Source organism: Camelina sativa, chromosome 17, assembly GCF_030686135.1.
Source record: "Camelina sativa cultivar CO46 ecotype springtype chromosome 17, ASM3068613v1".
Classification (NCBI taxonomy): Eukaryota; Viridiplantae; Streptophyta; class Magnoliopsida; order Brassicales; family Brassicaceae; genus Camelina; species Camelina sativa.
In genome coordinates this window covers 38,866,119-38,886,825 of record NC_141896.1, presented here as the reverse complement: position 1 = coordinate 38,886,825, position 20,707 = coordinate 38,866,119, and the positions used below count along the sequence as shown (strand labels likewise).

Genomic DNA, 20,707 nt, shown 5'->3' with positions numbered 1-20,707 from the left:
GATTAGGCCACCAAAGAGGCAGAACACAGGAACTCAACTGTGTGTTTCCTCTTATTTGGAAAACAAAAATGGAAAACCCATGTTTTGTAACTAAAAACAGAGAAATAATAAATCCAAAAGACACGCAAGAAAAGAAGAAGAAAGACAGAAATTGTGATATATCAAGTACTATTTGAGAAGAAGTAAACATTTACATAAGTTTCATATCCTCAACAAAGTTTGGAAATACGTTAATCCTCTGCCCACGAAACTTTTCAATTAGTGGAACTTCAACTTTAACCCCTGTGAGAATGTTGGTCTCGAGGTTGTAGTACAAAATGAAGAAGGGATCTAGTCCTGGGAAGCTTGTGTATAACAGAATTTCGCAACTACCAGTCATTCCAGCAATGCCTACACGATTAGCTCTATTCTGTACGACAGTCAACCACGGATGATTTATGACTCTGTGAACACGCTTTGACCATTTACATCTCTTGTCATCCTCCAAAACCCACACCTCCAGAAGATTGTCGCCAAACTCAAAACTACAAACACCTAGTTTACCCTTGTAGTCGATCAAAGTGAAAGTGAATAATCTCATCCGTTCTTCCATGTCTTCATCAATCTTGGCAAAACTAAATTTCTCAGACCTAACATCAAAGCAAAGGATGGCACGTTTGCCCTTATAGATCTCTACAGGATAGTACAAAACACCATCGATGCATATCGCATCACCGTTTAAAGAAAAATGAATTTTGCAACGTTGGATCTTTCTTCTCCACACGAGATTTTTATTTCCAGACCCTAACGTGAGAACTTGATAATCATCGGACAAGTTATGTGAGCCACAACTACTACTACGCAACCAGGTGATACACAATACCTTGAACTGTTTCTCTATTGGATCATACCCAAAAGAATATTTTGCTTTATCGAATAGCCACTCTGACTTAGCACCCTCCTCCAAACTCAGGTTGGGCAACTTTAAAGACTCTCCTGTGATGGGGTTAACGATCATGTATCCTTTATACTCGATGGTGAAAAGGATCCGCGGTGGAGCAGTGGACTTGATCGGGAACAACTGGTTGTAATTTGGAAAGCGAATTCGGGACGACCAAAGCTTCGATACGCAACGACATTGACCTAAAGACTTCACCGGCAATCTTGACAAGATATTACTGATGAAGATATCAAAAGGGATCCGACCAAAGTAATCTGTTTCTTCTCCAGAGGTTGAAGAATAACGGATCCGTCGATTCATGGTGGATTAAAGCGCACGCTAGGTTTTGGGGCTCAGCTCGAGTATGTGCTTTAGACCTACCGATCGGCAAAATAAATTTTGGGATTTCGGTTAGACGAGCTGAAACCGAACGGTTATTCAGTTTTGTTCTCTCATTCCATCTTCTTCTTCCACATCTGCTTCTGTGTGTGTCTGAAGAAGAAGAATTCGGCCGCTGCTTCTGTCTGTGTTCGAAGAAGAACGCGGATCGGCCACTGCGTTTGAAGATACCAAAATAGAAAACCTAAGTTGTTTTAATGTCTTTTGAAAACGTGGACTTTTTTCTTTCATTTAATTAGTAAGCCCAATATTTGTTTTACGGGCCATACTTTTTACTTTTTACAGAAACACCAATTTTGTTGTAATTGAATCTCTCTCTCACCAGTTCCGTGTTTATGTAACTAAAGATAGTAACACTAAAAAAAAAAAGACTGAAGATAGATAATACATGTGATTACTTCTGTTTGGGTCTTGGGAGATGTAAACACTTAAGATAAGTGTCATCTCCTCTACAAAGTTTGAAAATGCATAAACTCTACAATAGTTGAACTTTCCTAATACTGGAACTTCAAGACTTACTCTTGTGATAATGTTCCTCTCGAGATTGTAGTAATAGATGAAGAAAGTATCTCTTGTATAGTCAATTTCACCACTAGAAATCGTTCCAGCAATGCGCACACCAGAGCTCATCCATTCATTCCCCCAAAGAGGGGGCGGCATTTGGTAGATATGCTTTGACCATGTATGCTCCTCCGCATCCTCTAAAACCCACAACTCAAAAAGACTAAGGTAATTATCATAATCACAAGCACCTAACTTACCCTTGTAGTCGATCAAAGCAAACCATAGTAGCTTTTTATCAATGTTAGTAAAACTGAATTTCTCACACCTAACATCAAAGCAAACCATAGTATATTTTCCGTTACTGAGCCTTGCTGTATAGTACAAAACACCACTGATCCATATACCATCACATTCTAGAGGGTAATGAAGTGTGCAACACTGGATCTTTCGCCATGAAAGATTTCCAGTCCCTAATGTCAGAACGTGATACTCACCAAACGACTCTTGTATGCCGCAATGCAACCAGGTAATACGCAATACCTTGAACTGTTCACCGGTTGGAATCATACCCAAAATAATATTTTACTCTTCCGTTATTCCTCTCTGATTTCCATATCCTTCCATTCTCAATTTGGGTAAGGTTAAAGACTCTCCTGTCATGGGATTAAAAACACTCGCAAATGTACAAATCCCTTCAGAATGTTGACTACAGACAAGTCCACGGACAGGGCGACAGAATTTAGGGGAGTTTTTAACACAAGTCCTCCTCTGACGAAAGGTGGCTACAACAGACAAGTCACTCGTCGGATTGTGAGGCTGTGGTGAAGTATTGAATAACAACTCTGTTTCATCTTTGTAGATGAAAAGAAACCGCGGAGCCGGGGACTTGATTCGGAACAGCTGGTTGTAATTTGAACGGGGAATTATGGATGACCACAGCTTTGATACGCAACGACACTTTCCTATCAACTTTAGAGACAATCTTGACAAGATATTGATAACGATATCAACAGGGATCGGGTCAAAGCGTTCTATATCTCTTGTAGAGCTTGAAGACGACCCTTTATTGCACCTGGTTTGCCGCGTACGTTTACTCATCATGATGGATGAAACCCTAGATTAATTTTTTTTTTTTGGGGAGAAAGTGTCCGATAGTTGATTTGCTTCCTTAAATAACACAAAAGCAAATATAGGATCATGGATTCGACAAAACAGTAACATGGAACTAGGCCCAGTTCTTGAGTTTAATGGATTCGATTCGGTTTCTCTCGATAATTCGTTAATTTATGTGAAAACGATCCTTTTAGTAATACTTCCATCGAATAGTGTTTTAAATTAACTAAATCGATTTAATGTTTCACCAAATTGTTTTTTGTTTTCTTGGTATGAATTTTGACAACATGTTTGTATAACAATATGACAACATGATTGAGCATTGATCGGATCAGGAGGAAATCAATCACCAATGTTAAATAAGCAGAATGCTACGTACGGAGTCCAAATCTTGTAATCTTATTAGAACATTAGCATTGACATAGGCTTGCACAACAAATCAAGCATCCATTACCAAAGAGCCAACCTAGTTTTGTTACATATTTCGTATTAACAACTCTGTTTTTTTTTGGTCAACAGTATTAACAACTCTGTTCTAAGATCAGAAAATCCATAAAAGACAACAAAGTATAGGGCAGAATCACTGATCTTAGACATGACGATATGTAAACATATTGAGAGAGTGCGGAGCTACATTGGATATAAATCTTGGCCGGGTGAAATTGGGAACTAGCATATCACAAACAATCGTTAAAGAAAAAAACAGTATCTAATTTGTATTCCATTTCATAATTCAACCAATGATGTATATTGACCATTTATGTTCCTTGGCATCCTCTAAAACTCACAACTTAACAAAAAGAATTATTATTACAGTAATAAATATTACAATAACAAGCACCTACCTTACCCCTTGTTATCGATCAGACTAAAAGTGAAAGGCTGTGATATCGTTGTTGCCATGTCTTATTGATCAATGCCAGTAAAGCCTAACATGAAAGCAAACAATCATATGTTTTTTGTGATTGATCTTTGCTGGATAATACCAAACACCATTGATATATGCATATCACAATCCCACTATCCAAGTAAGTAATACACAATACCTTAACTCAAAGCAAACAATCAATGGTGGATATGATGAGGAGAAAGATGTTCTTTTGGGTTTGATTCAACCCACAAACAGTTTAAGGTATTGGCGTATATATTAAGGTTGGTTGTCGATTTGATCAAACCCAAAAGAACATCTTTCTCCTCGGTTTATTCTCTCTGACTGCATCCCCTCCACTCTCACTCAGTTTGGGTAAAGGTTAAAGACTCTCCTGTGATATGGGGATTAGTTAAGAGACAAACCTATTAGTAATTCTTACATCGAAAAGTTAAATCAAAATAAGTCGTCTTCATGATAATCTCACAACATGTTTGTAAAACAGTTTCATTGATTACCAAATACAATTTTTGAAAATTTGACCGGTTAAGGAATCAATCACCAATGTCAAACAAGCAAGATGCTACGTAGTCCAAATATTCTAACTCCTTTTGTCATCTAGAATAATATTATTACCACTGAAATATCCATAACACAGAAGGCTTGCACTACCAAAAAACAACCCAATATAGTTAGGTTATATATATTTTGGAACAAGATCTCTGGTCTCTACTTCTAAGATAAAAGAAAATTCGTAAACAACGAACAAAATATAGGGCAGAATCTATGATTTCAGACATGACCAAAAGAAACATGTAAAAAATCATCGATCGAGAGATAGAGACTGCTCCATTACATCGAATTTAAATTTTGGCCGGGTGAAATTGGGAACTAGCATATGATGCAAGAACCCATTTGGATCGGCCGTAACACACAATAACATAAATAAGAAAAAACAAACAATAAAAATAAGGTTTGGTTCTTGATCAACGAAACGTGAGATCTTCTCATCCGATTTGCAATAATGAAGATTACTTGCAAGAGGGGATCGAGAAAAGATCATTGGGTTTTATTATGCCTCAAAGTCACTTTGTATTTAACCCTTTTTTTTTGGTAAGCACTTTATATTTAACCCTAATGGCGGCGATGTTTATAATATAAGCGCAAGAAGAAGAAGACCTTCAGTGTTTTGAATTATCTATTCTACCCTTCGGCCTATTTTTTTTTTTTAACCTATATTCGTATTCTGTGATTAGGTTATCCTTGGAGACTTGCTGCTTAAGTTTTTTCATGATGAATTATAACCCTAGATTTTGGATCTGTGATCATGGGATGGGATCGTATATTCTGAAAAACAGGGAATTAGGAAACTGAATCCTACTAGAGTCCTCTATCTCATGCTCCATAAGTTGGGCTTTATTAGGTCTCAAATACCTACTCACTTATTGCTGGCCCAATCACTCCTCTTGTTTTTTATAAAAAAAAAAATACATGAATTCTTTTATCTTTTTGAATCTCCTATATAATAAAACGGAAGTACACGACATTTTTTGTAGACTATATAATTTTTATAAGTTGATTACAAAATAGGTTATACAATAAATATAAATTGGTTACAAAAGAAAATATTATAGATTAATTAGTCAATACATGGCTATATGAATATATTTAAGAATATCTCTAAGAATCCTGTTAAATAAAATATTCTATTAATTATACAATTTCTAAAATAATATCTTTAGTATTTCATGTATTGTTACAAAATATATACTATTAGACATAAAAATATACATAGACGTAAAAAATGGCAATTTATTACATTTAATCGTGATTTCCAATATCTTATTGTGCAGTTGAAAATAAAATCTTAACTAAGCACATGTCATATTAAAAAACTTTCACCAATCATGTTCAAAAATTAAAATAAAAACAAACAACAAACTTCATTTCTCATATATATACTAGATGAAGACCCGTCCGATGTGCGGGTTTAAAGTTTTATAAATTAAATTAAATTTATAAAAATATATTAAAATTTGTTGTATGTTATTTATAAATTTTTTTTTTGTTATAATATACTGATTTATATCCATTTACAAATCTTTTATGTATGTTACTATTAAAAGTGTATTTTTTTTACTTCTAAATATACTCTCTGTTACAAATATAGTTTTTTAATTACTAAAACTGTTGGATCAAAAAATATTTTAAATAAAAAATATATTACATAATATACTAATCAATGATGTATCACCACAATAATGTATGACCACCATGGAAAAAACCTTGGATCGGCCCTCATCCCTTATAGAGAGAATCTTGCGTCCAACCTCCTCCACCATGGAAAGAACCTTGGCTCCGGCTTCATCCCTTGGGGAGATAACTTTGTGTCTAACCTCCTCCACCTTCTTCCCTTGGGGAGATAACTTTGTGTCTAACCTTCTCCACCATAGAGAGAACCTCGGCTCTGCCCCCCTCTAATATAGAGAGAACATGTTCACGTCTTTTTGCTATCTCAAAATGGCTTGCTTCGATAACCAATGAAAGCAAAAACCTATTTCTAACGTCACAAAATCTTTTGATAGAAACTAATGTTAAATTTCCCGTATTCGTGATAGTAACTATGCAGATGTGAATGTACAATAGTTGGCTTAATGTGTTTATATATTACATAATATTCTAATCAATGATGTATCATCACAATATCTATGACTACCATAGAGAAAACCTCAGCTCCGCCCTCATCCCTTATGGAGAAAACCTTGCATCTAACCTCCTCCACCATGGAAAGAACCTTGACTCCGCCTTCCTCCCTTGGAGAGATAACCTTGCGTCCAACCTCCTCCACCTTTTTCCCTTGGGGGGATAACCTTGTGTCCAACCTTCTCCAGCATAGAGAGAACCTCGGCTATGCGCTTCTCCTGTGTGGAGAGAAAATGTTCACGCCTTTTTGCTATCTCAAAATGGCTTGCTCCGACAACCAAAGAAAGTAAAAACCTTTTTCTAACGTCACAAATTTTTTTGATAGTAACTAATGTTAAATTTTTTAATGTATTTGTGGAAGTGTCTTTGACACACCATGAATGTAGCCTCTGTAACGCCTCAACCGCCACCTTGCTTAGTGAGCCTATGTCTACTCTCAGTCCATGGGTCCACCATCATAAGTGGGCCCTACATCTATTTCCGGCTCATGGACCCACCCATATTTGAAGGCCGGTTTGTTACGTCTGCGAGGCTTTAAAAACTTGTTTACTGACCCTACAAATTAACAAATGATATTTTCCTATTTTTTGTCCTCACTCGCACAATTCCGACAATTACTTCCAGGAAGGCCACCCATCATGAATATCTCTCAGAACCTTTGACCGAAAAAATAAGTGCATTTTGGTGACATATGTGACCAAATTAATTATTTTAAACCTTTTCGCAAACCAGGGTGTCATAGTTTTTGAGCTCCTATGAATCTATCAACAACGATTTATGTTTTCCAATCTATCTATCTATGTTTGTTGTAAGCTTGTGTCTGATTAGCCTATTTTATCCATCCATTAGGTTGATGAGCTTCTACTCGTTACTTCCCTTTGGGATTGAATGAATAGTGGTAACAATTATGTTTGCAAAAAAAGAGAGAAGGGTTTATGACCAACCAATCAATGTTGAGAAATTAGAAGAACCTTAATTTGACATAATTAAAGAAAATTATACGCACAGTAATAAATAAATTCCAAATAATTCAAAGTGAAACTATAAATTAAATAAAACAATCTAAAAATACAACAATAAATTTTAAAATACAGTATTAGGATAAGAAGACGCATATATTAATCTTTTTTTTGGATCAACATATTAATTTTACCTATTCCCAACTGAATAAAGAGAAGTTATGAGAAAATTTTGGTTTAAAAAAATAAGAAAAATTTACCTTCCTATTAAAAAAAATTTCCAATTAAACAAAGTTGAAAGCAATGTTGTTGAATAAATAATTTAAATATGAGACGATCTATGTTAAAAATTAACTGTATATTTTCCTTAATCCCTTTTTCTATATTTTTTTGTAGAATTAGTAACTTCAAATTAAATATAAGTAAATAATATTACAATTTCAAATTTTATGAACATATATATATATATATATAAATAATCTCCTTTAATTATTTATTCTGTAATTTTTGATAATTATTTTTTTACATTATTAATATTCTTTAGAACAAATATTTTATTTTTGTTGCAATCAAATCTCTCCTATTAAATGTTAACTTTTACAGATGTCAAAATCTGAGATTGATAATTTGACACATGTCAAAATCTTGTTAATGGCTAACTTTCAAAACCCAACTTTATATAATAAGATTACAAAATTAACAATACAAAACTTACAAAATAGGTTGTTTTTCAAACCATCATATTTAACATATGATTTTATTGCATAATGTTTTATCAAAAAAAACTTTTAAAAACTATCATATAAATTATATTTTATTCTAAAATTATAATATAAATTAATAAAAATAATTTCAATGTGTGCTCTAATGCGGATTCAAATCTAATAGCCAGATTAACATATTAAACACGTATATTGTACTTCGCTTCTTCTTGGAGTTTTTAAGGCGTCTCCATGCTAATTTTACAACATCATGTGAAAAAAAGGACATGTTGTTTGTACTCCAGCACTTCATGGTTCTACGAATGATAATTTTGAGTTTTGACTAGATCAGGAAACAGTCAAACACAAACACTACATTAATTAGTCCTAACTCCTAAGCCTACGAGTTTTGCATAGTGGCATCCATTGGTGCTTTGAGAATCGTTAAGCCATAATCAACTAAGATCGAGAATGCTACCAAATATAACTAAAAGACACTGTAATAAGCTGACAACTTTTTTGGTTCAATGAATTCAAGAAACAAACTTTAAAAACTGTGTTTCTGTAACATAAAAAAAAAAAAAAGACGTATAAGGTAAAAAAAAAAAAAAAACACAAAAGACAAAGATATAGATCATGTGATTAGTTATGTCTGGATCTTTGGGAGAAGTTAACACTTTAGATAGGCGTCAGATCCTCCTCAAAATCTGAAAATATGAAAAATCTACTATAGGAAAACTCTTTGAATATTGGAACTTCAAGTCTCACTCTTGTGATAATTCCGCTCTCGAGATTGTAGTAATAAATGAAGAAAGGCTCTTGTACATTGCTTGGTCCATAGCACGGGTACAACACAATCTCGCCACTAGAAACCATTCCTGCAAGGCTTATAGAGCTCGCTGCACGGGGCATTTGTGTTTGGTAGATATGCTTTGACCATTTATGTTCCTCGGCATCCTCCAAAACCCACAACTTAACAAGAAGATTATCGTAAATAGTACAATTACAAACACCTAATTTACCTTTGTAATCGATCATGCTAATAGTGTAAGGATCTGAGATGCTTGTTACCAAGTCTTCTTGATCAATGTCAGTAAAACTGAAATTCTCAAACCTAACATCAAAGCAAACAATCATATGTTTTTTGTTATTGATATTTGCTGGATAATACAAAACACCGTTGATGCATATCCCACTAACGCTTAGAGGACACTGAATTGTGCTGCATTGGATATTTCTCCATATGAGAGATCTATTTTCAGTCCCTATTGTGAGAACTTGATACTCAGTACTGGACGACCACTTGTCTGAGCCATTACACAACCAGATAATACGCAACGTAGAATATGAGAACTGATGATTCTATTCATTAGGAGAATACATATTTATACAACAAGGTAATCAGGTTGTTAAGATTGTAATCCAAGGAGTCTTGGAGATTACGTTAGCTAAACAAGATAAAGACAAATGAAAGATAACCCTTATCTACTCTAATACACCCCCTCAAGATGGACGTCGGTAACAGAGACCAATCTTGGTAGAAAGATCAAGAAAGCGAGTACGAGGCAGTGGTTTGGTTAGAGCATCCGCCAGCTGATCAGCCGAGGGAATGTAAGCAACCCAAAGCGTCTTCCCTTGAACTTGCTCCCGAACAAAATGATAATCAAGAGCGAGGTGCTTCATGCGCGAGTGAAAAACAGGGTTGGCCGAGAGATAAGTGGCGCCGATGTTGTCGCAGTAAAGAACAGGAACATTGACCGACTTGAGACCGAGTTCAGCCATAAGGGAAGTAAGCCACTTGACTTCTGCAGCTGCCGCCGTGAGAGCCCGATACTCAGCCTCAGTAGACGAGCGAGCAACACCAGTGTGTTTCTTCGAGGACCACGAGACAGGCTGATGACCCAAATAAGCAATGTAGGCACCCGTTGAAGTGTAATCATCTCGATTCCCAGCCCAGTCAGTATCAGAGTATGCATGAAGATTGAGAGGCGACTTGGAGGAGAAGAAAATACCCAAGTTTGCGGTGCCAGCAAGATACCGAAGCACTCGTTTTACTGCTTCCCAATGAAGAGTTTGGGGCTGATGCATATACTGAGAGAGTCGATTCACGGCAAAGGCAATGTCTGGCCGAGTTAGTGTGAGATATTGAAGACTGCCAACCGTTGCCCGATAAACAGAGGAATCAGGCAGTATATCACCGGAGGAGAGAGTAAGAACTTCACCAGAAGACATCGGAGTGGCGACTGGTTTGGCATCAGTCTGTGATATATTTGGTTTGTGTGAGGTGCAACCCATCCTTGGTGCGGTAAGCTTCCATACCGAGAAAGTAAGAGAGTTCACCAAGGTCTTTCAACGAAAATTTAGCGGCAAGGAGATCAGTGACACTCGTGATAGCAGCCATAGAGGTGCCAGTGATGATGATATCATCAACATAAATGAGCATGTAGACAAAGGAATTGCCAGAGTGTTGAACAAACAGAGATTCATCTGCAAGTGACTTCTTGAAACCGATACTCACAAGAAAGTCTTTAAGGGCAGTGTACCAGGCACGAGGCGCCTGCTTTAGCCCATAGACAGCCTTATTGAGTCGACACACGTGATTTGGCTTGTCCTTATCTATGAAGCCTGGTGGATGGAGCATATAAACCTCTTCTTCAAGCGGACCCTGCAGGAAGGCATTATTGACATCAAGTTGTTGAAGAGGCCAATCTGACGCAACCGCAGTACCAAGAACTAGACAAATCATAGCATGCTTGATAACTGGGCTAAATGTGTCATATAAATCAACACCAGGCCGTTGATGAAAGCCTTTGGCGACAAGGCGAGACTTGTACTTCGCGACCGAGCCATCCGGATTTCGTTTGATCCTGTAAACCCATTTGTTACCAACGATGTTAGTAGCAAGAAAACGATCAACAAGATCAAAGGTGTTGTTTCGAATGAAGGCATTATATTATGTGCCCATCGAATCCCTCCATTTATCATCTTTAAAGGCTTTTGTGAACGTCTCAGGTTCCACCTCGGTCAAGACAGTGTGAAGTCCATACTTCGTATTTGGTTTCTTGATGTTGTTCTTAGAGCGAGTTGTCATGGAGTGAACATTTGTCTGAAGAGGTGGTGGGAATGTAGACTCCGTTGTAGCTGGGGCAACAACCGTAGCAGGGGAGACTGCAGATTCCAAGTCATGAGATGGTTCAGAGACGTCGACTGCAGGCGAAGGAACAGGACACGGGAGAGTGGCCAAGATAGGTGTTTGCGGAAAGATTGGAACAAGGGATGCGGAAGCATAATCAGAGGAAGTAGTGTTTGGAGAAGGAGGTGGTGTTTGAGCTGAGAGACGAGGGAAAGGAAATACCGATTCAACAAAAAACACATGGCGAGAGATATATACACGTGATGTCTCGAAATCAAGGCAAATATAACCACTTTGAGTGAGAGAGTACCCCATGAACACACACGGCTTGGACTTTGGCGTGAACTTATGTTGACCATACGGCTTGAGCCACGGGTAGCAGAGACATCCAAACGAGCGTAGCTTGTGATAGTTTGGAACTTCTTGGAACAACATCTGATAAGGACATTCAGCCGCCAAATTTGAAGTGATGAGACGGTTGATCAAGTAGACAGCCGCAGCAAAAGAGTAAGTCCAATAGATATTTGGTATTTGAGCGTGAGTAAGGAGAGAAAGACCCGTTTCCACTATGTGACAGTGCTTCCGCTCTGCCATTCCGTTGTGTTCAGGTGTGTGTGGGGGACTTGTGAGATGTGAGATGCCATGACTTGCAAGGAACTGTCGGAGTCCAAGGTACTCGCCACCATTATCAGAGAAGAGTGTAGTGATTTTAGTGTTGAATCGGTTTTCGACTAGTGATTTAAAAACAGGAAATATTTGAGCAAGTTGAGATTTTGTTTTGAGGGGATAGAGCCAAGTATAGCAAGTGTAGTGATCGACAAAGATGACATAATACTTGTATCCATCAATAGACATAACAGGGGATGTCCAGACGTCCGAGAAGAGAACCTCTAATGGACGACTGGAAGTGAGAGAAGAGGTTGAAAACGGAAGCTTGTGACTTTTATTGATAGAACATGAATTGCAAAACAATGAAGTAGAAACAGAAGAAGAACTTGGTAATGAAAATTTAGCTAACATAAGGCAAAGTGTTTGGTTGTTTGGGTGTCCTAAACGAGAATGCCAGTCCGAAGGAGACGACTTTATTGTTGAGAAAGCTGAAGCAAAAAGTTTGGAAGCAGAAAGAGGCCACTCATACACCCCCTCATTGGCCTTGCCTTTGAGAAGTGTTATCCCCGTGTGTAGGTCCCTCACCTGAAAATCATATGGACAAAGTTGAACCATGACATTATTGGTTTTGCATAATTTGTTAACTGAAATGAGATTTCGCTGCATTTCAGGTACACATAAAACATTCTGCAAATGAAGTGGTTTCGAGTGAGAGGGAAACGAGACAGAACCAGTGTGAGTAACGAGAAGCCCTGTGCCATTACCAATCATGACCGAGTCATTGCCAGTATAAGGTGTTTGTAGTGACAGATTGTTGAAGTCACTGGCAATATGATGAGATGCGGCACTATCAAGCAACCAAGGTGTCAAGTCAGGGTGTGAGCTCCTTGTGGTGTGATGTGCCTGTGGTCGCCATTGTGGTGAAGGGAGAGGCAGATGAGGGGCACGCGGAGACCAGGAAGAAGAAGGAGCAGGCCCGCGGTACTGATCGAACTGTGGTGCAGGGTAAGGTTGTTGCGGTGATGGAGAATGATATTGTGGACATCGCTTAGCACCATGGCCTTGAACTCCACATATCTGACACTTTCCAAGATAGGGTCGCGATGGTTGATAACCACCACGGGACGGGTTGTAACCACCACGAGAAGATGAACCTCCACGAGAAAATTGTGTCGTATTAGCGGTTGCAGGAATCGAGAAATCACCTTGCCTTGCAGCTTTGAGAGTATTCTCTCTGTTGAGAAGCTTCTCATGCAGCTCATCAATGGCGATGGGTGTGTCTCGACCTTGAACCATTTCAACAATGGCTCTGTAGTCGTCACCAAGACCATTGGTGATGTAATCAAGCAAATCTTCATGAGGTAAAGGGTCACCAAGCAGCGCAAGACGATCGGACTTGTCGATGATGCCGCGCATGTAGTCACTCACGGTCTTGGTTCCCTTGTGAGATTCCTTGAGTTGATCCTTGATTTGGCGTACATGAGAACGAGATGGTTTCCCATAAGTGTTGGTGAGAGTCTTCCAGATGTCAGAGGATGTGGTGGCACGAGCAACAATTGCTTGAACAGGAAGTGAAAGAGATCCGAGCAGAGCACTGAACAGAAGTTTGTCCTGGCGTTTCCAGGCAGCAAAGTTGGGATTAGGTTGATCAGCAGCGGTGGCAGTGTTGATTGTTGCCGGTGGTGTGTTGTCTTCATCGGCAATGAAGCAATGAAGCTCATGTGCTTCGAGAAGAGATCGGATTTGAAGACGCTAGGTGATGAAGTTGGTTGGAGTCAGTTTGGTGATATTGCTCATGTTGAGTGAGATCAATGTCTTTTGAGGTTCTGAGACATTGAAAACAGGGGCTGATTCAATGGAAGTAGAGGATACTTCAGACATGATGAGAGAAAGGAAGAAGTTGTGCAAAGAAGAAGAAGATAAACGTGAGTGCAAGAGGAAGAAGAAGAAGAAGAGAAGGAAGAAAGCGGCGGAAGAAAAAAAAATTTTAGGTTAGGATCAGATGTTCTGATACCATGTAGAATATGAGAACTGATGATTCTATTCATTAGGAGAATACATATTTATACAACAAGGTAATCAGGTTGTTAAGATTGTAATCCAAGGAGTCTTGGAGATTACGTTAGCTAAACAAGATAAAGACAAATGAAAGATAACCCTTATCTACTCTAATACGCAATACCTTAAACTGCTTATCGATTGTATCAAACCCTAAAGAATATATTTCTCCTATGTTTCTCCTCTTTGGTCGCACCCCCTCCAATATTCTCAGTTTGGATAAGGTTAAAGACTCTCCTGTGCTGGGGTTAAAAACCACCGCCACTGAATAATTGTTTTTGATATGATGAAGACAGACCAGTCCGCGGATAGGGCGACAGAATTGAAAGAAGTTTGTGCTACTGATCCTATGATGAGGGGTTGCTACCAGAGATGAGTTCATATTCGGCTTGTGAGGTGAAGAGTTGAAGGAAAACTCATGTGTGTTTTTGAAAGCGAAAAGAAGCCGCGGCGGAGCCGGGAACTTGATAGGGAACAGGTTGGTGTAATTTGGACGGCGAATTGTGGATGACCATTGCTTTGATACACAACGACACCTTGTTATAGACTTTAGAGATAATCTTGACAAGATATGGATGATGAGATCAACAGGAATCGAATCAAAACTTGAAGATCCTTTATCGGATCCGGCTACGCTTAGGTTATTCTCGGTACCTTGCTGCTTACGTTCACTCATCATGATGGATGAAGCCCTAGATAAAAAAAACTGGAGAAACTGTCCGGTTGTTAATTTTTTTTACATCCTTAAAATTCTTATTATACTCTAGGGGGGTGTATTCAACTTGACATTTTAAGTGATTTGTTAAAATTTACAAATCCTATGTTATTCAATCATGGATTTTTAAAAGTCTCCTGAAATCCACTGTTATTGAACTGATGATTTAAAAATCTACTTTAAAATCCACTGTTATTCAAAACAATTTGTGGATTTGGATTTTAATAAGTTTTAGGGATTCTGAAGGATTTGAGAGGATTTGTTTAGTTAAAAATATAGAAATCCAAATCTCATGGTTTTAGGTGAGATTTGAAAGAATTTCACCATAAATCATATCAACTTCCCTAAAATCTATCAAAATTCTAAATTTTCAAAATCTCACCAAATTCTCCAAAATCATAGTTCCAATACACCCCCCTAAATCACACAAGTCACCCAACCAATCATATTTTACTATATAGATTTGTGCCTTATATTTCAAAGGATCAATAAAAATAAAATAAAATACAAATTCAATAAAGGAATATAGAAATTATAAGCAACTTCATCTTATTTTCTCACACGAGTTCATCATCCAAAGATTCATCTTACGGTTATCTCAAAATTGTAAATCCCCAATAAAATCTTATGTAATGACTCTACTGCATTCTCACAAAAGGTGGGTAGAGAAGGCAGCAGTAGATTCTTCCGACCGAGTCCCAGTGGCAGAGTGAAGTAATTAAAATACCTAGCTAACAAGACTTGTGTCAATCAAGATTGTTTGGATCTGAATCGGCCAGAATACATGTTCTGTTCTGTACTGTGAATATACCTTACTTGAATTCTGGATTTTATGTAACCATTTTGACTTTCATATAGCCACGTTAATGAATCAATCCCAACAAGGGGAACTTCATCATATTACATTCCATGAACCTTTTGTCTCATTTTGTTTTCTTTTCTCAAATCTCTTTTCAATGGAACGAGCTTATGGGGTCACTAATATCAAATCCCACATACAAATAACTCTCGATCTTGACAGATGATAATGATGTGCCTGATAGGATGGAGTAAATAAATTTGAAATGACACCAGAAGCGCTTAAGTAGTGAAGAAAGCAAGACTTGGCATTTAATTATCGAGCAAGATATGTTTCAGACATGTACCAAGTAAAACCAAGCGAGCATATACAAATTTTACCAATGAGATTCACATAATACAATTTAACCAACGAGACACCAAAACCTCCGGATAATATTAATAAAAAAACAGTCTTTTCTATCATAGTGGCATCGATTGCTAGCTACTAAACAAAAACCCTCAACAAAATGTAGGGCAGAAGCTCTGGTTTCAGACATGACATAAATAAAACATGTAAAACAAAACAATAGACAGAGAGAAACAACAGAAACAAGATAAAAAAAAAACAAACGATAAAGAAAAAAAAAGATTTGGTTCCTCTGATCAACGAAATGTGAGATCTTTTCTTCCGATTTGCGATTATGAAAGATTAATTGCAAGAGGAGATAAAGAAAAGATCATTGGGTTTTGATTTATGCCTGCAACGGAACAAAAACAGCATTGTAAATCTCGCTGCTCTGATCTCTCAAAGGCACTTTGGATTTTAACCCTAATTGCGGCGATGTTTATTTATAAGCGCCAAGAAGAAGAAGAAGAATACCTTCAGTGCTTCGAATTGTCTACTTTACCCTTAAACCTATTTTTTAACCTATCTTTGTATTCTCTGAAAGGGTCAATAACTTTGGAAATTTTCCAAAGATTACCTATACTTTTAAATTTTCTATTTAGTCCTAATCAGCTATAAATAAAGATTAGTTTAAAAGCAAGACCGGTTCGGTCTGATTAGAGCATGTCCAATTAAATTCAAAATACACATTTTTAATAGGGGCGATTTGTGCAGATAAGGAACAATGGAGTAATTATTTAAGCCGAGATGTGTTGAAGAGAGGAGTGAAACAAGTGAAGTGTATAGTCTGAAATTATGCAGAGTGTATAGTTTGCACTGGAGAAGAAATAGATAGGTAGAATGTCGGTATATGTATGTAATTAGTAGTTCTTTAAACACTTCAATAAATTTTCTCTTTACTTAACACTTTTATCTTGAGAGTTCACTTAAATGCTAAATCCGTAGCATCAACTTGTAAATATCAGAACAAGCTCTACACTCGACCTCTGTCTTAAGTTAAGTACAGTGGCTGCTCCTTTCACTGAAATGGCTCCCTCCAATGTAATAGTAGCTAGCTAGGTACAATCTCAGCTCTTTAAGCTATCTCTCAAAACACTTGTTAGTCACTGTATTATCTCCGGATCATCGTTTTCAATGTAAGTAAAGATCAAATACAGAGAGAAAATAGATATGTATCTAAGAAACAATAAAACCGCTCGGGTAATCCTTCCTTGATGCGTCATTCTGCGGAAGAAACCGATACCGCATGGAGACAACCTCAATGTCTCAATGTCTATGTATATGATTGTCATCTCAATGACCCAAAGTATTCCGGTGGCCAGACCTAGAGAAGCAAACACATAGGTTACTGAAAATATTATTGTCACAGTTTCATTCATAATAACTTCATAGCTAGAAATTTTGAGATTAGAAGGATTTACCCGCAGAAGAGCTTTGCCTTCGATGAGACTGTAAGGTATAGGTCCAAAATGGCGTGAATCAGTTGAAGCATACAAGTTATCTCCCTGAATCCAAACATGACCTTTTGGAATCTATTACACAAGACCCTTAATCAGACAAGCTTTGGTGCTGTAAGAAACCAAGATTGGTCCGTAGTGCAGTGCAGAGGTATAATACAACAGCAGAGAGCCTAAATGCTATAACGAATCTGACTTTAATCGAAACCAGTCACCAGCAAATGATTTACATTCTAGAGTCTAGACCATTCCAAATCATCAATCATACACACATAAACCCTAAAACCCTATAAATTTGCAAATTCCATCTTCTTTTCACCGTAAACTCTTAATGCTATCACTACTCTGAGTTCAGCTTTAGATCGAAGCCAGTAACTAGCAATGTCTCACCTTCTAAACCATCCCGTATCATCATCACATAGATAACCTAGAAACCCTATAAATTTTTCACATTCCATAAACTCTTACACCCTAAAAGCTATAATTACTCTCGACTTTAATCCAGTTTCAAGCAATTCTTCACCTTTTAGACCATCATACGCAGATAAACCCTAAACCCTAGATTTCTTTTGCAAAAATTAAATCAAATAGTTTAACCAAATGCAACAAAAAAAAGATTGAATTTTTAAAATCGAGAGATGGCTCAATGAGCATACCACAACGCTGACTGAGCTATCACCAACCAATGGGTCAGCAGAGAAAGTGAGTCTATCGCCTTCTAAACCCAAGACTCGCTTCGTCACCATCCTGTTTGGATCTCTCGGAGATCGAACCAACACAACATCACCAAGCCCAATCTTACCAAACCGATGTGATAAATGTTCCGCCAAAATTACATCGCCGGTGAGATTAAGCGTCGGAAGCATACTTGGACCTTGAACCTAAAACCCCCAAATCAAACCAAAAAAAAAAAATTTAGATTTTGTGAAGAATACAAAAAGAGATAAACAAATTCAATTTCGCTTGAGTTACAAACAATTACAGACGTGAGTTGAGGAGATTATGTAACGATCCGTGACATGAAGCAAGCAGAGAAACTTGGCTACGATTGATACATTCTCGAACGCTTCCTTCGCTGTTCCACGCCATTGATTCAGAAAACTCAGCACTCTCGTTCTCATCTCTCTCTCTCTCTCTCTCGGAGAAGCTAATCTCGTCTGAAAAAGGCTGAAGACGAAGAACGAGGGAACCTAAACACTTAAAACGACATGCAGTTAGTTATCCCACACCTTAAACGACACCAAGTCTTGACCTTTTAATGTGTTTTTTCACTTGTTAATGTCAAAACGACAAGTAGTGGAGTTGCGTAAACTAAAAACGTCAGGTTTTCTTCGTTAATTACAACCAAAGCTACTAGTGTGAGAATTTGTTCTTCTTCTTCCTCAAATCAAAACACTTCACTTAGGATTTATCGCCGGAGTTTTGAAGATGGACAGGGTTCTTGCAGCGGTTCCATCAGCAATGTGTGTCTCTCTGCGCACTAATGCTGAACCAATTCACCATTTTCCCGTAAAGTTCTCGAATCGGGTTCTTCAGACAGGGGACTGCGTTTCTTCTCTAAGGAAAGCTTCGATTTACCCTTCTCCAAAAGGCAATTCTTTGATTAGAAAGATGCATTGTGGTGAAAAATCGCGTGGGATCGTTAAATCAGCAGCTTCTTCAGGTAAAGGTTGAACCTTTGTTGTTGTCTTTCATTTCAGGAAAAAAAAAAAAAACAGAATTTGATTTGAAATTTGTAGTTGAGTTTGCTTTTGGAGTTTAGGGTTAATCAATCATTTTGATTCTTTCTTTTAGAAAGCAGAAAGAACAAATTTGATTGCAATTTGAGTATTTACCAAGTTTCATTTTGGTCTGTCTGGCTTTTGTAGTTGGAAATGCAGAGGACTATGCTGAAGAAACGGCTACAAGCGTGAAGTTTCAGAGATCAGTGACATTACCTGGTTGTTCTTCTCCGTTGTCTTTGCTTGGCACAGGTTAGTTTTTATCATATCTGAACTCCCTAGCTTCAAAAATGCTAGCGTTTCTCAAAGCTTTTATCATATATCTCTGTGGGGTCTTGTGTGTTTGAAATGCTTCTAAACTTGCTCTGAGACTTCCTTTAATGGATCTATTTATGAAAAATGCATCAATGTTTTCAGGGTTTAGGGAGAAAAAGTTTGCTATCATTGGTGTCAAAGTCTATGCTGCGGGCTATTATGTGAATGAATCTATCCTGAGTGGGTTAAGCGCTTGGAAAGGTCGATCTGCTGATGAGATCCAAAGTGATTCATCACTGTTCAGTTCCATTTTTCAAGGTAAGGAAATGTGAAAACTGATAGCTTTCGTCATCCATCATTGATCCCTCTCTCTCTCTGTCTTAAGTCATCTTCCTCTCATCAATGCAGCTCAAGCAGAAAAAGCATTGCAGATTGTTCTCGTGAGAGATGTTGATGGTAAAACTTTCTGGGATGCATTGGATGAAGCCATTTCACCGAGAATCAAATCTCCATCTTCCGAGGATACTACCGCTCTCTCTACATTTCGCGGGATCTTCCAAAGCAGATCTCTCAACAAAGGAAGTGTCATACTCTTGACTTGGATCAACCCTTCTAAAATGCTTGTAAGCACATTTTTTCAGGCTTTTAGAATTGTTTTTACACATGATCTTTTGTTGTTGCTTGCTCATTTGTTGGCTCGTCTGTTAGGTTTCTGTTTCTTCGGGAGGATTGCCAACGGTTGTGGATGCTACGATCGAGTCAGGCAGTGTTATATCTGCCCTGTTCGATGTGTTCTTTGGAGATTCTCCGGTTTCTCCTACATTGAAATCCTCAGTGGCGAACCAATTAGCTATGACTCTTGTGTGAAAGTAAAGTATCATACTGTAGTTGTATATCATGAATCTTGTAATGTGTTAGTCTCTGTTTATCTTTTTATCTTCTAAACCAGATACTCGAAATCTCAAGTGAAACTTAGTTAAAATATATAAAGAGCATAGTCACTCTAATTATTACCAATTTGTCTTTTAAGATGTAATGGATCTTAACATGATATAGAAGCAAACTAAACTAAAAAAATGGGTTTGATCCCCTGATGTAGTCCAAAAATAGTGAGCCAAACAGGTGGAAGTTAGGTAAGAATTAAATCTTTAGAAGTGTAAGTCAGTATTATAGTTTCTACAATGGGAAATAAATATGATTGTGGTGGAGGACAAGAAAAGGTGAATGAAATCATATGGTTTGGGGGCAAGTTGAGGAAGTGAGTCGTTTTCTTGGTGTGGCCTTTACCACATGCAACTTCCTTCTTCTCTCTCAGTGGACCACAAATTACACAATTATAAATTGATGATGCATTGTCTCTTTATTTTCATCAACATTACTACAATATCTTTTGCACAAATTTTTTAG

General features: G+C 37.5%; 3 protein-coding genes and 2 pseudogenes across 3 annotated transcripts; 1 reads left to right on the top strand and 4 right to left on the bottom strand.

The window, feature by feature from the left end:
• Window positions 1-153: 153 nt before the first annotated feature.
• Window positions 154-1,459, bottom strand: LOC104760016 (putative F-box protein At1g53550 pseudogene; annotated as a pseudogene).
• Window positions 1,358-5,095, bottom strand: LOC147924891 (putative F-box protein At1g53550; annotated as a pseudogene).
• A 3,749-nt stretch (window positions 5,096-8,844) lies between these two features.
• LOC147924890 (putative F-box protein At1g53550) lies at window positions 8,845-14,642 on the bottom strand. Its single transcript, XM_087494288.1, has 2 exons — window positions 14,089-14,642; window positions 8,845-9,505 (listed from the first exon to the last, which is right to left on the bottom strand). Exons 1-2 carry the CDS (start codon window positions 14,640-14,642, stop codon window positions 8,845-8,847), a joined length of 1,215 nt encoding a protein of 404 aa, XP_087350414.1.
• Window positions 14,643-16,948: 2,306 nt separating this feature from the next.
• On the bottom strand, window positions 16,949-18,546 carry LOC104758706 (mitochondrial ATP-independent inner membrane protease subunit 1a-like). Its single transcript, XM_010481622.3, has 4 exons — window positions 18,311-18,546; window positions 17,981-18,205; window positions 17,289-17,399; window positions 16,949-17,191 (listed from the first exon to the last, which is right to left on the bottom strand). The coding sequence occupies exons 1-4, from the start codon at window positions 18,443-18,445 to the stop codon at window positions 17,156-17,158; spliced, it is 507 nt and encodes a 168-aa protein (XP_010479924.1). The 5' UTR covers window positions 18,446-18,546; the 3' UTR covers window positions 16,949-17,155.
• Window positions 18,547-18,612: 66 nt separating this feature from the next.
• LOC104760015 (fatty-acid-binding protein 3, chloroplastic) lies at window positions 18,613-20,317 on the top strand. Its single transcript, XM_087494506.1, has 5 exons — window positions 18,613-18,987; window positions 19,193-19,297; window positions 19,463-19,618; window positions 19,709-19,923; window positions 20,009-20,317. Exons 1-5 carry the CDS (start codon window positions 18,753-18,755, stop codon window positions 20,165-20,167), a joined length of 870 nt encoding a protein of 289 aa, XP_087350632.1. The 5' UTR covers window positions 18,613-18,752; the 3' UTR covers window positions 20,168-20,317.
• The last annotated feature ends 390 nt before the right edge of the window (window positions 20,318-20,707 follow it).

What these genes read in the sequence shown, in the direction of transcription:
- LOC147924890 (XM_087494288.1), bottom strand. Translation starts at nt 14,642, where the DNA reads ATGAGTGAACGTAAGCAGCAAGGTACCGAGAATAACCTAAGCGTAGCC. An exon ending in ATCGATAAGCAGTTTAAGGT is followed by an intron (nt 9,506 to 14,088) that starts ATTGCGTATTAG and finishes CTCATATTCTAC; the next exon opens with GTTGCGTATTATCTGGTTGT.
- LOC104758706 (XM_010481622.3), bottom strand. Translation starts at nt 18,445, where the DNA reads ATGAGAACGAGAGTGCTGAGTTTTCTGAATCAATGGCGTGGAACAGCG. An exon ending in ATAGCTCAGTCAGCGTTGTG is followed by an intron (nt 17,400 to 17,980) that starts GTATGCTCATTG and finishes CTTGTGTAATAG; the next exon opens with ATTCCAAAAGGTCATGTTTG. An exon ending in AAGGCAAAGCTCTTCTGCGG is followed by an intron (nt 17,192 to 17,288) that starts GTAAATCCTTCT and finishes TTGCTTCTCTAG; the next exon opens with GTCTGGCCACCGGAATACTT.
- LOC104760015 (XM_087494506.1), top strand. Translation starts at nt 18,753, where the DNA reads ATGGACAGGGTTCTTGCAGCGGTTCCATCAGCAATGTGTGTCTCTCTG. An exon ending in TAAATCAGCAGCTTCTTCAG is followed by an intron (nt 18,988 to 19,192) that starts GTAAAGGTTGAA and finishes TGGCTTTTGTAG; the next exon opens with TTGGAAATGCAGAGGACTAT. An exon ending in TCAACCCTTCTAAAATGCTT is followed by an intron (nt 19,924 to 20,008) that starts GTAAGCACATTT and finishes CTCGTCTGTTAG; the next exon opens with GTTTCTGTTTCTTCGGGAGG.